Source organism: Esox lucius, chromosome 20, assembly GCF_011004845.1.
Source record: "Esox lucius isolate fEsoLuc1 chromosome 20, fEsoLuc1.pri, whole genome shotgun sequence".
In the NCBI taxonomy this organism is placed as follows: domain Eukaryota; kingdom Metazoa; phylum Chordata; class Actinopteri; order Esociformes; family Esocidae; genus Esox; species Esox lucius.
In genome coordinates, this window is record NC_047588.1 from 36,282,827 (window position 1) to 36,297,401 (window position 14,575).

The 14,575-nt window shown below is 44.5% G+C and overlaps 1 protein-coding gene across 2 annotated transcripts in view; it reads right to left on the reverse strand.

Annotated features, from left to right (window-relative positions):
* The window catches only part of col5a2a (collagen, type V, alpha 2a), a 43,985-nt gene that overhangs the window by 1,650 nt on the left and 27,760 nt on the right, over positions 1 to 14,575 (reverse strand). For both annotated transcript variants that reach the window (XM_010884407.5, XM_020041398.2), the window contains exons 11-52: positions 14,021 to 14,074; positions 13,809 to 13,862; positions 13,539 to 13,592; positions 13,267 to 13,311; positions 12,433 to 12,486; positions 12,228 to 12,272; positions 12,036 to 12,089; positions 10,975 to 11,073; positions 10,658 to 10,702; positions 10,451 to 10,549; positions 10,209 to 10,262; positions 9,690 to 9,797; positions 9,421 to 9,474; positions 9,208 to 9,306; positions 9,001 to 9,054; positions 8,644 to 8,742; positions 8,502 to 8,555; positions 8,365 to 8,418; positions 8,135 to 8,188; positions 7,967 to 8,020; positions 7,765 to 7,809; positions 7,563 to 7,661; positions 5,859 to 5,966; positions 5,566 to 5,619; positions 5,175 to 5,228; positions 5,042 to 5,095; positions 4,876 to 4,929; positions 4,586 to 4,693; positions 4,447 to 4,500; positions 4,150 to 4,203; positions 3,835 to 3,996; positions 3,484 to 3,591; positions 3,273 to 3,380; positions 3,106 to 3,159; positions 2,884 to 2,991; positions 2,660 to 2,713; positions 2,338 to 2,445; positions 2,182 to 2,235; positions 1,989 to 2,096; positions 1,223 to 1,526; positions 755 to 936; positions 55 to 297 (exon numbers count right to left, since the gene is read on the reverse strand). In XM_010884407.5, the coding sequence (XP_010882709.1) occupies positions 55 to 297; positions 755 to 936; positions 1,223 to 1,526; positions 1,989 to 2,096; positions 2,182 to 2,235; positions 2,338 to 2,445; positions 2,660 to 2,713; positions 2,884 to 2,991; positions 3,106 to 3,159; positions 3,273 to 3,380; positions 3,484 to 3,591; positions 3,835 to 3,996; positions 4,150 to 4,203; positions 4,447 to 4,500; positions 4,586 to 4,693; positions 4,876 to 4,929; positions 5,042 to 5,095; positions 5,175 to 5,228; positions 5,566 to 5,619; positions 5,859 to 5,966; positions 7,563 to 7,661; positions 7,765 to 7,809; positions 7,967 to 8,020; positions 8,135 to 8,188; positions 8,365 to 8,418; positions 8,502 to 8,555; positions 8,644 to 8,742; positions 9,001 to 9,054; positions 9,208 to 9,306; positions 9,421 to 9,474; positions 9,690 to 9,797; positions 10,209 to 10,262; positions 10,451 to 10,549; positions 10,658 to 10,702; positions 10,975 to 11,073; positions 12,036 to 12,089; positions 12,228 to 12,272; positions 12,433 to 12,486; positions 13,267 to 13,311; positions 13,539 to 13,592; positions 13,809 to 13,862; positions 14,021 to 14,074 (3,564 nt within the window). The remainder of the gene's footprint in view (positions 1 to 54; positions 298 to 754; positions 937 to 1,222; positions 1,527 to 1,988; positions 2,097 to 2,181; positions 2,236 to 2,337; positions 2,446 to 2,659; positions 2,714 to 2,883; positions 2,992 to 3,105; positions 3,160 to 3,272; positions 3,381 to 3,483; positions 3,592 to 3,834; positions 3,997 to 4,149; positions 4,204 to 4,446; positions 4,501 to 4,585; positions 4,694 to 4,875; positions 4,930 to 5,041; positions 5,096 to 5,174; positions 5,229 to 5,565; positions 5,620 to 5,858; positions 5,967 to 7,562; positions 7,662 to 7,764; positions 7,810 to 7,966; positions 8,021 to 8,134; positions 8,189 to 8,364; positions 8,419 to 8,501; positions 8,556 to 8,643; positions 8,743 to 9,000; positions 9,055 to 9,207; positions 9,307 to 9,420; positions 9,475 to 9,689; positions 9,798 to 10,208; positions 10,263 to 10,450; positions 10,550 to 10,657; positions 10,703 to 10,974; positions 11,074 to 12,035; positions 12,090 to 12,227; positions 12,273 to 12,432; positions 12,487 to 13,266; positions 13,312 to 13,538; positions 13,593 to 13,808; positions 13,863 to 14,020; positions 14,075 to 14,575) is intronic.

Sequence of the window (14,575 nt, forward strand, 5' to 3'; positions counted from 1 at the left end):
TGGATTCAAACACCTCAGGACCTGTGTACGATCAGTGGAGAACCGTGTACTCACTGCACAACTGTCCTCTGTCACTGTGTATCGGAACCGGCTGTTTCCTTCCGCCTTGAGCTCCAGGTCATTGGAGCCCTTGAGAATGACGGCTTTCTTCAGGTTGCCCGTCGCCTCATCCTTGTAGCCCACTGTGTTCTTGCAGTGGTAGGTGACGGTTTGGGAAGCCTCCTTGGAGAGCAGACGGATGAACGTCATCTGGACGGTGACAGAGTTGGCGGGCTGATCTTTGTTACCGTAGGTGAACTGCAAGAAAAACGCAAAATGTGAAGGAAAACTCCAGCTTGTCGGTGGAATTGTGATATGTTCGTCAGCAGTTATTGTACTCTTGTTGGAACGGATGTAGCAAATATCTGACAGTCCCATGAGTCTGCAGCCAGATTCATAAAATGACCACCAGTGGTCACTCTTGCTTTACAAAGGAGTAATTTGTCCACATCTATATCCAACTACTGTATGGAAGACTGGTATCTCATAACTGTGGTTGGATTTTTGAATGGATGCAATGCATGCGAGCAGAATAAAAAAAATACAAATAATTCTACCTAAAACCTAAGCAGGAACATTTAGGATCTCCGGTTCCTGGAGTAGTTTTGCTAATAATTCCAACCCTAGGTGTGCTAAAACACAACACTAGGCATACTGAGAAACAACACTAGGCGTGCTAAAACACAAATATAACAGTGATCGTCCGTGTTCTTACTTGTTTTCCTCTGTTGATATCGGCTCCAAACCACACAGGCTTGTTCCTTGAGGTGCTCCACCATACTTTGCGTGGTATGCTGGCGGGATTGGCCGAGATGCAGGTCTCTCCCGTCTCCATATTACAATTTACTTTGATAGCATCCTCTGAGCTTCCTTGGTTTGGATCGACCCAGTATTCCCCTGGAGCAAGCAAAGGAAACAGAGGTACCTCTTTTGTCGCATTCGGAAAGGTCTGCATTCGCAAATATTTACACATGCATCGAGTCCCACCTGCCCTGCTCTTTTGGCTTGTTTACTTTGGAGACATTTAACATTTTTAAAACCATTTCAAACACAAACCATCCAGTGTTCCATGTACAATTGTCTTTGGGAAATAATTTCACTAACGATATAATAAACACAAGGCAGACCAAAACGATATGTTCTGATGTGTAGCACTTCCGGCCTCACGGGAAAAAAGACTCACCAGTCTTCTTCAGCGGGTAGCACTGCTTCAGATCCTGGCACGTCCTGGCTGGGTGCTTCCTGCTGCCATCTGGGCTTTTCATGCTGTCGATCTGGCTGCTGAGAGCCTTCAGAGTGGCTTGCACGCCTGGGTCAAGGGGCTGGGTGGCATTGCTATTGGGCAGAGCCTCGTCCTCACTGAATTCAGGAGGAGGAGGAGGGCCGGAGTCGTAGTCCTGAATGTCGACAAACAGGTCGTCCATGGCAGCTGTGGGGGGGCCAGGGGGTCCAGGGGGGCCAGTCGGGCCGGGCTCTCCTGGGGGTCCCTAGGAAATCAGTCATTGTATATGTTGGTTTAATGAGACACTGTAAATGACATGTTTTTAGAAAATCGCGGCTAATTATGTATTTGTTGGCAGAGGGCAGGCGAGTTAGACTGGTCAATAATGACCAAAACAAATCTGTCACCTGTTTCTCACCTGGTATTTTAGCCTCACAGGGTTTAAAGACCTTGCTTACCACATCAGATTATCTCCAAAATGCCAACTAAAGAGCTGCTCTATAATATTCTCTAAACTCTGCTCATCTCTCTGCATCGAGATTCTCAATTTACTTGGCTGAAACTGTGTATGCGCAAGTCAACGGTAAATCCATATTATATATAATGTACTCACTGCTCAGTGTCCATGACTGCATGGCGACTGTATGTGGGTTTTGTGAAATCGCTGAGTATGTGTACATTTACTTAGCAATTGAAGGTGATTGTGATTATAAGGGTGCCAACGTGCCTCAGGTCCAATTTCGCCACTTAATCCACGTGTTCCAGGCTGCCCCATTGGTCCAGGCTGGCCGATGTAGCCTTCTTTTCCTGGCGGCCCGACAGGTCCGGAAGGTCCCTAACATGACGTATTATATTAAAAACAAGGAAACACGACGGACAAGACAGACCAACACGGGAAACCATGTCGACACCATACGTACTCTCTGGCCATTCGGTCCGACGATTCCTGCCGCTCCTTGCTCTCCTGGTGTACCCTAATACGAAAGGAGTGAAAACATGATACTGAGACAGTTTTCAACTGTACCGGGTTTCTTATAAGTTCTACTTGATGATGGGTAGGTGTGGGTTTAACATACGGGGGATCCAGGAAGACCCTGTAGACCGGTGAAGCCTCGGTGTCCCTTCTGTCCTCTCTCCCCATGGTCTCCCAGGTCTCCCTTGTCACCTCTTGGTCCTTGGGGTCCCTGTGAGGACATCACGTTTTATGGGGACGTCCATTAAAAGAAAAACAAGAGCGCTGATTTCTGTTCGTGGTCATGTGTTGGGGAATCATTATGTATTTAACTGTTTACAGGAAAATCATTTTGGCGTTTTCGTACCAATTGGCGGTTTAATTATTCAAGTCAAACTGATGACAGCGTTTTTTCTTTTCCTGTAATGACGATGACGTGCTCTTACCGTTAAACCTCGCTTTCCCGCCGATCCAGGTGGGCCGTTTGGTCCTCTGGATCCCTGTGTTCAAACAGGACATTCACATGAGATGATGATGTAGTCTATAGAAGGAATATCTAAACCTTGATATCTAAACCCTCTTCTCTCTCCAACACAGGCTCAATGTATTGACAGTAACATTTTAGTTCAGAGGGCATTTTAGTTCAGAGGGAATTTTAGATCCAACGTACAGCGTCTCCTCTTTTCCCAGGGCCACCGGTCGCACCGACTGGACCTGGGGTACCGGGTTGTCCTGTGGTCCCGAGCAGTCCTTCTGGACCTGGGTCCCCTCGATCGCCCTGTGGGAGTCACCACAATCAGAAGCGTCCACATATGATAAAAGTTGGTCTTGCACAGTAATCATTGAGACGTGCTGTACACTGTACTGCCAGTGGAAACAGTTTGGCTCCTACCCTTAGACCAATGACTCCATCTTTCCCTGTCGGCCCATCAGATCCAGCGGGACCCTGAATGAAAACAATGTACTGTGAATTATCACTGTATAATTTTTATTGGATTACTGCTAGCAACAAGAGGACCTAAAGTGACCTGTTAAGAGTTTGTGTTGAGGGCAACTTACATCGGGACCAGGATCGCCACGAGGTCCGTTAGCACCAGGAGAGCCGACTGGACCCGGGGGGCCTTTGTCTCCGGTAGCTCCAGTAGACCCCTGTTTCCCTGGAGGACCCTACAAGCACCACGGAGATGGCGGGACCATCGGGGACAATGGGTAACATGCACTTCTGAGACTTTCAAAGGATTCAGAACAAGGTGTTTAATTCCACACGTACCGCTGGTCCTGGAAGTCCAACCATCCCACGTTCTCCCCTCTGACCAGGAAGACCCACAATGCCTCTCTGTCCAGTTGTTCCGGCGGGACCTGGGGGTCCGTCAGGACCCTGTGGGAACAAAGTGGGAGTTTCAAGCAAAAATAAAATCTTTTTTTTAAATTATTTTTTTAATACAATTTTGTTAAATATATTTCTATTATTTCAATACATATCCAATACGTCTGGCGTTTAAAGTTGTAGTCATCACGCACACATCCAATTCAACTCCACAGGCTTGTTAATGTGAATCCCTTGGAACTCAGGAACTAATTCAGATTCTTTGTTGTTGTAAAGCCAAACGTCGTTCTTTACCGTGGGTCCATCCTCTCCAGAGTCTCCCTTGTCTCCTGGGCCTCCAGCTGCTCCTGGAGGGCCTCTTTCTCCTTGTCTTCCAGGGGAACCATTCTCTCCACGAAGGCCAGGAGGACCCTCCTTCCCAGGGGAACCAAGGGGTCCGGGTTCTCCAATGGGACCCTTTCATGAGATAGTCCATTTTGAAACTGTGTTGTATTATATATCTATTGTTGTGGGTTTCATTACCCACTGGCATATTTTAACAATTGCCAGGAGTTCATTCTGAAAGCCAGATTCAAGCAACACGACCTACATCGGCTTCATGATACTTACATTTGGTCCTGGTGGTCCAACCCTGCCTGGAGATCCAGGGAAACCAGTCGGGCCCTGAGGAAGGAAGACAGGAAGATTGCCACAGTTACTGTCAATTACATGGTCTGTACCGTGGCGTGGTTGAAAACCTGTTCATGACTGGCTTGAAAGTCCTTTCAGACCATTCACTACTTCCCCACAATGCCCAGCACTGTCTGCACGAATGCTCAAAGCGTACATATTGCGTTGCTGTGCGCATCAACACGTGGACACAATCCTGTCACGGTGCCAAGACACTTGGGTCAAAGCAGCACTTACAGGGGCTCCCTGGGTTCCTCTGCCACCCTTCAGTCCGGCCACACCAACGATACCCTGTGAAAAGAGGAAGACCGTTCTGTGAGACTGTTGCTCCTGTTCGGCTGTCTTTGGGTTAGGGTACTAGGACACGGTAACTCACAGGAGGTCCGTGGGACCCGGACAAGCCTTGAGGCCCTGGAGAACCAGCGTCACCCTTCTGACCAGGCTCTCCAGGCTCCCCCTTGACACCTGGTTGACCGTCGGGACCCTGTTTGGACAATTAGATGCTATGGATGAGTTCCGGAAATATCCAAATATCACCACTTTCCTTACTACAAGATTGGGTCTAATAATATGGTATATACGCTGTGACTGATGTTATACAGTATAACACAACTGTGTTCAATGTAGTCTTATACAGGCATCACAGGTTACACTGGGAAGACTTACAGGGGGTCCAGCAAATCCCACGGGACCAATTGGACCAGGTTCACCACGGGATCCCTAATACAACAAGGGAAATAAGTAACTACAATGCAAGGATACCCGATATGACACCATATGTATTCGTGTTATTGTATGATGTCATGCTAGATGTCCATTTGGCCAAACTTACAGGCATTGCTCTCGATCCGTGAGGACCGGGTGGGCCTTTAGGTCCAGGTTCTCCCTGCAGTTACAGCATGTTTTAGTTCCAGTAAATAAACATTAACAAACTGACAGCAAATGACAGCAAACCAAATCTTTACCTTTTCACCACTGGGTCCATGGGGTCCTGGTGGGCCAAGAGAGCCAGGAAGACCCTATGTTGAGAAGGAGGCATTTGTTTGACATTTGCAATTAATTGAGCAGCATTCTGTTTCCCTGACAGAACATGCTGCTACAGGCTTTCCACCAGCTTCAACTGCAATCCTCCTCTGTAGAACAATTTATCCATTAAGAAGAAACATCTTTTCACAAGACCACAGTACAGATGACAAGTCCTGTTGCCGAGACAAGCACTACATGCAACAGTGCTCGCAGTTTGAACAAGGTTTGTGAGCACCTCGGGCAAGCATCTTTCAAATTCATTTTTACGGTCAAAGGAAGGCAGTTATGTGTGTATGTGAAGATAGTAGTTATGTGTAGAAATGAACTCACTCTTGCGCCATCGTTTCCAGCTGTACCCTCAGATCCCTTTTCTCCACCAGACCCCTACAATGGCAATTTCCAACATTAATGTTATTGTCAACATAATTATGCAATTGTTTTCTTTGGTAAAGCTACTGTACTCCTTTTAGGGCCCACACCAAACACAGTAGAAAAGTATATATAGTCAGTATATATATATGCATATGCTGTATGTTCAGTAAGTGGGGACAAAGAAAAGCTATACATATCTCCATAAGATGGAATGGATGTGATAAGATGATCATGCCAGATTGAATACTTACTCTGTCACCTTTAGGTCCAGGTGGACCTGAGATCCCTCTCTCGCCAGGCATCCCTTGAAGTCCAGGAGGGCCTAGGTCACCGAGTCCACCAGAGGGACCAGGACTACCCTAGAAAAACATGTAAGGGTTCATGTTAATGTTTTCAGGCTCTCAATATAAACAACCTAGTGTCCAAAAACAGTTGTGACGCTGTGCAACATGTAAAGGCAAACAGAATGCAATGATGTGAAAAACATTGAAACCCTTTTTTCAAAAGGAAATGGTATGACGTATCCATTGTTGAAACTGAAAAATGTTATTGTTTCTTGAAAAATATAGGCCCACACTGAATCTGATGCCAGCAACATGTTTCAAAAAAGCTGGGACATGGACAACGAAAGACTGGAAAATCTGTGTAATGCTAAAAAACTAAACCTGGTGGAACATCTCACAACTAATTAAGTCAATTGGCAACAGGTCAGTAACATGGGTATAAAAAGAGCATCCCAGAGACGATGAGTCTTTCAGTAGTAAACATGGAGAGGGGTTCACCACTCTGTGAAAGTCTGCGCAGGTAAATAGTGCAACAATCTAAGAATAACATTTCTCAACATAAAATTGCAGAGTTTGGGGATCTCATCATCTACGGTACATAAAATCATTAAAACATTCAGAGAATCTGGAGAAATCTCTGTATATAGGGGACAAGGCTGAAAACCAATATTGGATGGCTGTAATCTTTGGGCCCTCAGGCGGCACTGCATTAAAAACAGACACGATTCTGAAGAGGAAATCACTGTATGCGCTCAGGAACACTTCTGAAAACCATTGTCTGCGAACACAGTCCGTCGCTGCATCCACAAAGGCAAGTTAAAACTCTTCCGTGCAAAGAAGAAACCATTAGATTCAGAAACACTGCCTCCACCTTCTCTGTGCTTGAGCTCACTTAAGATGGACTGAAGTTAAGTGGAAAACTGTTCTTTTTTGGGGACTTTTTTGGGGGGGGAATCATGGACACCGCATCCTCCGGGCTAAAGAGGAGAGGGACCATCTGGCTTTTTATCAGCACACAGTTCAAAAGCCAGCATATGTGATGGTATGGGGGTGCATTAGTACACGTCATGGGTGACTTGCACATCTGTGAAGGCACGATTAATGCTGAACAGTATATACAGGTTTTTGGACCGACATATGCTTCCATCCAGACAACATCGTTTTCAGGGAAGGCCTTACTTATTTCAGTAAGACAATGCCAATAGCTACATAGAAAGAGAGTCTGGGTGCTAAACTGGCCTGCCTGCAGTCCAGACCTGTCACCCATTGAAAACATTTGGCGCATTATGAAACAGAAAATACAACAAAGGAGACCCTGAACTTTTGAGAAGCTGAAATCCTATATCAAGCAAGAATGAGATTGAACTTTCAAAACTACAGCAATGGGTCTCCTCAGTTCCCAAAGCATACAAAGCATATTGTTAAAAGAAGAATTGATGCAACACAGTGGTAAAAATGCCCCTGTCACAACTTTTCTGAAAAGTGTTGCTGGCATCAAATTCAAAATGGGCATTTATTTTTCCAAAAACAATACCATTTCTCAGTTTCAACATTTGATATTGGTACTATTTTCAATTAAATGTAGGGACAAATTATTTGCACATCATCGGGAAACAGGGTTGTACAATTCTCCATTTGCTCCATATAACTCGATGGATATACAATAAATACCTTTGGTCCATCGGGTCCTGGTGCTCCAGGGATTCCTTTTGGTCCAGCCACACCCAGAGATCCGAGTTCTCCTCTCTCTCCTGGGATTCCACGCTCTCCCTGTCAGACACAAAATGGCTGGTCATTAACGATGTCTGCTGCAACACGACTATACTGTATGCTCAATGTATTCCCATTTACATTATTATGGTGGTAAACGTACCCGCGGTCCAGTTTGACCAACAGCTCCTCCCTCTCCGGCAATACCCTTCACAAGGAAAAGAAACGTGAACACCATCAGGTTAACGCACTGTTCAATGGGAATTGAATCCCGTAGCGTTGAAGAGAAAGTAATTATCTTCATTAAAAGTGCACTTCAGCTAACTCGTAGAGTTTCCTAAAGTGCTAGTGATTCTCCTACTCACCAAATCACCTGGTTTTCCTGACTCTCCAGGTGGGCCAGGTGGGCCGGGTAATCCCTGAAAAATTAAGCTTGTGCACTTTAGCTGACTACAAAAAGGGGCAATACATTTTTTCAATTGTTGCTAGTAAATGTCCTTCATGCATCCATGACCAAAAACATTATAATCTACCTGGAAACCGTTCACTCCAGGCGGTCCCTGTTCACCTCTTTCACCTGCAACCCCCTTCATACAAAGACAATGTCATGTTGTGATACAACATCCTTTTTAAACTCTCTGATGTGCTGTTTGATTAAAGAAAATGTGCTAATACAGAAAGGTAGATGAAAGTTTGCCACTGGAAACTGTTCTAGCTTTAAAGTTAAGGTTTAACGGCAAACGGAGGAAAACTGGTGACTTACCGGAGGCCCAGCAGGTCCAGAAGGTCCCACTTCTCCGTCTTTCCCAGGAGGACCCTGATAAGGAAGTGAGTATTTGTGAACATCCACGTAATCATAAAGGCAGGGGCTATTTAGTATTCATTGACAAAGACACTGACCCTTTGTCCTGCCACACCCGGAGATCCTTGTTCACCGGTCTTTCCTGGGTCTCCCTTCGGGGTCGAAAATACGAGAGGTTGTTTAAGTAGTCATGGACATGTTTGTCAGACATCTTAAGGACTGTAGAAGTATGTTTCTTACATTGAAGCCCTTTGGCCCTGTGGTTCCCATGGTTCCTGCGGGACCTCTGGTTCCTATAGACCCTGCTGGCCCTGGACGGCCATCTTCTCCTGCTGGACCCTTCATACCAAGGGCACGAGAACAACTGTTACTTTCTGACCGTTTGTTCTGTGTTAAGACACCTGACACCTGAACACCAATCAAACCTCTCTTGAAAAAGACACCGTCCGTCTACTGGTCAGCTGACATACCCTGATGGCCTAAGAACAGTCGTTGCAATGGTAGTAGTCCCAAAGTACATTCCTTTTTCCTTTCCGGTCGTGTTCTGCTTTTTCCAAGTCGTGTACTGAGTCGGATGTGTGCAGTGATCAAACTTACCAGTGGTCCTGGCTTTCCTTCAGCTCCTTGGACTCCTGGAGTTCCGGTCAGACCCTATTAAACAGATGAGGTTATGAGCTTCTGGGAAAAAGAAAAAAAACATGAAATGTGCTCACAGTACACACTACACCTAACACTATTAGGTTGTGAGACATACGTATCTGTATAATTTAGATGTTAAAGCAGTCAATATCGTCTTTACATTACCCTTGCCCCTGGAAGGCCAGGTTCGCCAGTGCGGCCGGGATCCCCCCCTGAACCTTTAGGCCCAGATATGCCAGAAGGTCCACGATCTCCTACTGCGCCCTTTGGGACAAACAGAATAGTCTGTAAGGTTTGGGCTGGGGCTCTGTTTAATGAACACCAAATTGATCACCAATAATCGTCATCGAGTTCTGACTATCTTTCCTGTGACTGTACCTTAGGTCCGGGTAGTCCATCAGCACCAGGAAAACCTCTGTTACCAGGAGATCCCTGAAACACAAATGTCCATCCATTTATGAAGCTAAAACACATAGTGTAAAAGTAATATTGCTACATAGAGCTATGTGATTCTGCCTATGGGTTAAGGATACACGTCAGCCCAGCCAGTCGAGGTTCGGTAGCCTTCCTCGTTTGGTTTGAAATGGCGGTCACTTGCCTGAATACGTATCTTCTGTAACGGTCAATTAATAAAGCGGTGGACTCACCCTCTCGCCAACAGGTCCCGGAGGTCCTAGTGAGCCAGAGTCACCACGAGGTCCCCTCTTCCCCTCCTCGCCCTGGGGCCCGATAACTCCTTGGGAACCTGGGGGACCCTAAGAGTCAGAGCAAACATTTGAACTGGGTTCAGCCGGATCCCCCTGGTGTGGCAGCGCTTTTGGTGAAACCTTCATGTAGTTCCTATTTAGCCACAGTAACTGTAGTTTTCCCTGTAAATTTGCAAATAGCCTTCACACCTAACTGTCTCACTCTGTACATAAGTGGTAGTAAGGGCCTGTTTATTGACAGCTACAGACAGGAAACCCTCTAACTCTAATTCTTCCACCCAATAGGGCATAATGTACTGTCGATTTCATCCCCGTTTTTAGCTAGTTCAGGACTGTGCGTTTCATCCATCTAACAGGCAGTATTGTACATTTCCACATCTGTGTATTGTACAATATTACAAAAACTGTAAATAAAATCAGGAGGAATGTACATAAGTAAATGGTCACTTAGAAACGTACAGGTTCTCCTTTGGGTCCGGCCTCTCCTTTGTAACCAGGAACACCGACGTCTCCCTGAAACGGAGATATTACAGGCAGATAAATATCACAATTTAGAGTTCATTCTGCACCATAGATAAAGTGAAAAACGAAAATGAAGTGTTTGTCTACAGCAATCTTGTAAAAGTATTTACAAGATTGCTTATCAACAAAAATAATAGAATTCATAATAACGGATCCAAGGTAAATGGAAGCCACATTACCAGTTGACCTTTGATCCCAGGCTGTCCAGTGCTTCCCTGAGGTCCTGGTGGACCAGCGGGGCCAAGGTGACCCCCTGGACCCTGCACACCCATGCTACCCTGCAAAACAACAGTATCTCTCAGTACACTTCAGCCTTGATCGTACACATCTCTTATGTTTCATGTGTTTTAACAACGTCCGCTTAAATAAGACACCAATCCACGTACCACCGGCCCCTTAGTACCACGGCCTCCGTCCGTTCCTGAAGGACCCTGGGAATGGAACGCACATCATTAATGAACGAAAGTCTTGAGCTCGTTAAGACAGCTGGTTTAAAAGCTGGTTTATCGGATGTGTGCAGGAGCAACTAGTGTTTAACAGCTAGTTTATCGGATGTGTGCAGGAACGACTAGTGTATAACAGCTAGTTTATCGGATGTGTGCAGGAACGACTAGTGTTTAACAGCTGGTTTATCGGATGTGTGCAGGAACGAATAGTGTTTAACAGCTGGTTTATCGGATGTGTGCAGGAATAAAACACGTACTTGTTGGCCGACTGCTCCTGCCCTGCCTTGGTGTCCAGTTTCCCCCCTCTGGCCCTGGGGACCCTCGGGGCCTCGCACGCCTGTGGCACCAGGCTGGCCCTGAAATGTCATTTATTCACATCTTCAGTGGGGACATTTCATGTGCATAGCCCTGCAAGATCTTGGTAGCTAGCTGTGTGTTTTATCTGGTTACATAAACAGCCTGCAACGTCAGAATTCCTATTTGCACCTATTTGTGTCCGTCAACCTGTTCTGGACCACATTAGTTGAAATTAGTTAAGTGTAGAGAATTGAAAGATGTATTGTGAATTGATTGTGATTAAATGTTTCCGAACATATCGTGGCCAACCTCATGACTGTTCTGCCCTCTCAAATTATTCCCACTGGCTGTGTTTTGCAATAATTATTTTCAGCAATAGAATACATTATTTTAGTATATAAAAAAAATTATAATAAGCCCATTACTGATTGATCACTTATCGATTATTTGGCGGAAGCGCCAAATAATTTTTGAGGATTCTCCCGGGATTTAAAGTTTTTTGTTTGGTGCTGTTTTGGTCTGGGATATTTTGGCTTGCAAACTAAATTGTATTTGTATACAAATGTTTTTAATATTTTAATATACCTTTTAACCTTTGTGGGCAGAGTTCTTTGGTTGTTGTCCAGACACACTGCTCATTTGTGCAGTATGACTACGGTTTTAAGCCCAGGAGAGAGCTTGGCATAATGTATTCGTACAGCCATGGACAGGGGGTATGTAGGGTTAGCATTACTCCTAGTCTAAAATCAATAGACACACAAGTAGGTGGTAATGAGATTTTAAGTCATAAGTGGAGATTCAGTGGAGGTTGGAATAATTTCCCTACAGGCAGCGACCAGGTTCCTAATGCAGGCTCAGTGGGCACATGCCGTGGATGTTACAAAGCTTAATCAGACAGTGATCAGATCATTTTGATCAGATGACGACAACCACGTGTTAATGAAAGGTGTGAACATGGCTTCTGTTACATTGATTTGAACGTGGATTGAATGCTTGGTGTTCTACTTTGTGATGTACTTGCCTTCATTCCTGGAATTCCTGGATATCCTGGGGGACCATTGATTCCTAATGGACCCTGAAAGGATAAAATGTAATGTACTGTAGTAATTGCAGAGTAGCTATAAAATTTTTAGTATCAGCTGCATGGCAAAATAACTTTAGTTGCAGTTGGAAGTAGCCACAGCACAGAATGAAATACATCTTCCTGTCTTACCATTGGACCTGGTTTACCAACGTTCCCGGGAGGGCCTTTCGTCCCCTACAGTTAATAAAAAGAAATACAGAAATACAAAATTACAGATGTTCTAAAGTGGTTTTCAACCCTTGTGTGTAAGAATGAGAATGAGAGTGCTCTGAAAGACTGGAAAGAGGGATATGCTTTAGTGTACCAGTCTGCTTTAGGCCTTTGTCATCCTTACCGGTATACCACTCGCACCTACGCGCCCTCTCTCCCCAGGCATCCCTACAGGGCCCTGAAAATACATCAGTACATGGATCACCCTCACAGTGGCGGAAAGAAATAGACAAATATACAAGTGTTCATTGGAACGCTAGTGTGTCCTACCAATGCTGTAGGACCCACAGCCGATCCAGAGCAGTTACAGAGCAATGACATTATTTAATAAGTAATGCATTAACTGTGCCAATACTGTAGGACCCACAGCCGATCCAGAGCAGTTACAGAGCAATGACATTATTTAATAAGTAATGCATTAACTGTGCCAATACTGTAGGACCCACAGCTAATCCAGAGCAGTTACAGAGCAATGACATTATTTAATAAGTAATGCATTAACTGTGCCAATACTGTAGGACCCACAACCGATCCAGAGCAGTTACAAAGCAATGACATTATTTAATAAGTAATGCATTAACTGTGCCAATACTGTAGGACCCACAGCTAATCCAGAGCAGTTACAGAGCAATGACATTATTTAATAAGTAATGCATTAACTGTGCCAATACTGTAGGACCCACAGCTAATCCAGAGCAGTTACAGAGCAATGACATTATTTAATAAGTAACGCATTAGCTGTGCCTGTTAGGCATAATGTTTATATGCCAAACTATCAAGTCTAGACTGGACACAGCAAATACCACAAGGATCATAGGTATCCCGCACTTTGCTTGCAACCATATCATTTTTCTGGTCAATCTGTCTTCATCTCCGGCGGTGGCTGCATATGAAGGCTCACTTTGGCGTATGCATTGCCGGTCCTCTCTACTGTTGATCTGGGATGATTTCCACTTACCATAGGGCCCAGTGCGCCAATTGGACCAGTGGGACCCAATCCACCCTAGGAGTTCATTGACACAAAAAGGCATTAATCAATATACGCCTTGTAGCACTTTATTTTACGTACTGATCACACGTGAATATGACTGACATATCATTACATTTGAGCTATCCAGAGTGACTTTCAGTTTTCTGTACATTCATTAGGCCAGGTGAGAAAAGCACTTTTTTTTTTCTATTAATAACAAAAGCACTAAGTCCGATTTTTCCATAGCATGGATGCTGTACCTTTGATCCTACAGCTCCCGTTTCTCCTCTTAAACCCATTGGACCTGCGTGACCCTGTAAGAAGGAACATGTCTTATCGTCTTTCAGGGCGAATGTGACAGTGATGGTCTGACACGTGACGGCACCGGGCGGTTATTTTAATGTCATTGGGGGTTGTTATAATGAAGCGATAAGACGCCAGGGGCTGTGGTTTATGAACACATCTCTGAGATGCCTTGTTGCTATTATAAACCGATGACTAACACAATGAGAATGGTTTAAAATACGTACTCTGTGACCTTTTAATCCTGGTGGCCCAGGTGTTCCTGGAAACCCTCGAGCTCCCTGAAGCACATTACATTTTTGTTTCAAAACAACATGTTAGTCCTTTTATTTCAACACAGAGAATCATAGTAATTTAATTTCAGAACAGAATTAAACTAATTTAATTACAGCCTTAACATACAAATATGGATATTCCACTGTTACACTGAATAACTTACAGCTGATCCAGGGAATCCCTTCTCTCCTGCATTTCCTGGTTTTCCTGCTTCACCCTAGGATATCAAATGAGTAAGATGTCTATTTTTTATGCAGTAGAATCTTTTTTTAATATCCTGCCTGAGAACACAGTGTAATGTTGTTTGTGTCCAAAGGTCTTGGTTAGCATCTTGTGTTAATACTGGTTAGCTGTGCAGAGTCCATGTTGCGAACATGCCTTTTCATTCTTAAATATAATAAATCCCCTATAATATGTTAGAGCTTATTTCCAGTCCATGGATGGCATTGCCAGGCAAGCTATTTGTATCAAATACACTTGTAACCACCATTGTTATATCTGAAAATGTTAAATAATAACTCAAAAGGCAAAACATGAGAAAATGAAACTTGCGCTTTCCGGTCACTAGTCTGGAATGGTCTGATTCATTTTTAGCACAATCACATGTGAAACTTGTTAATGTCAAGCACAGAGGATATGTGGTGAAGACAATCACTGCACTACTAGGCATTTGTTAGAATACAAACCAGATCTAACACTACAGCTGTCATAATTATTT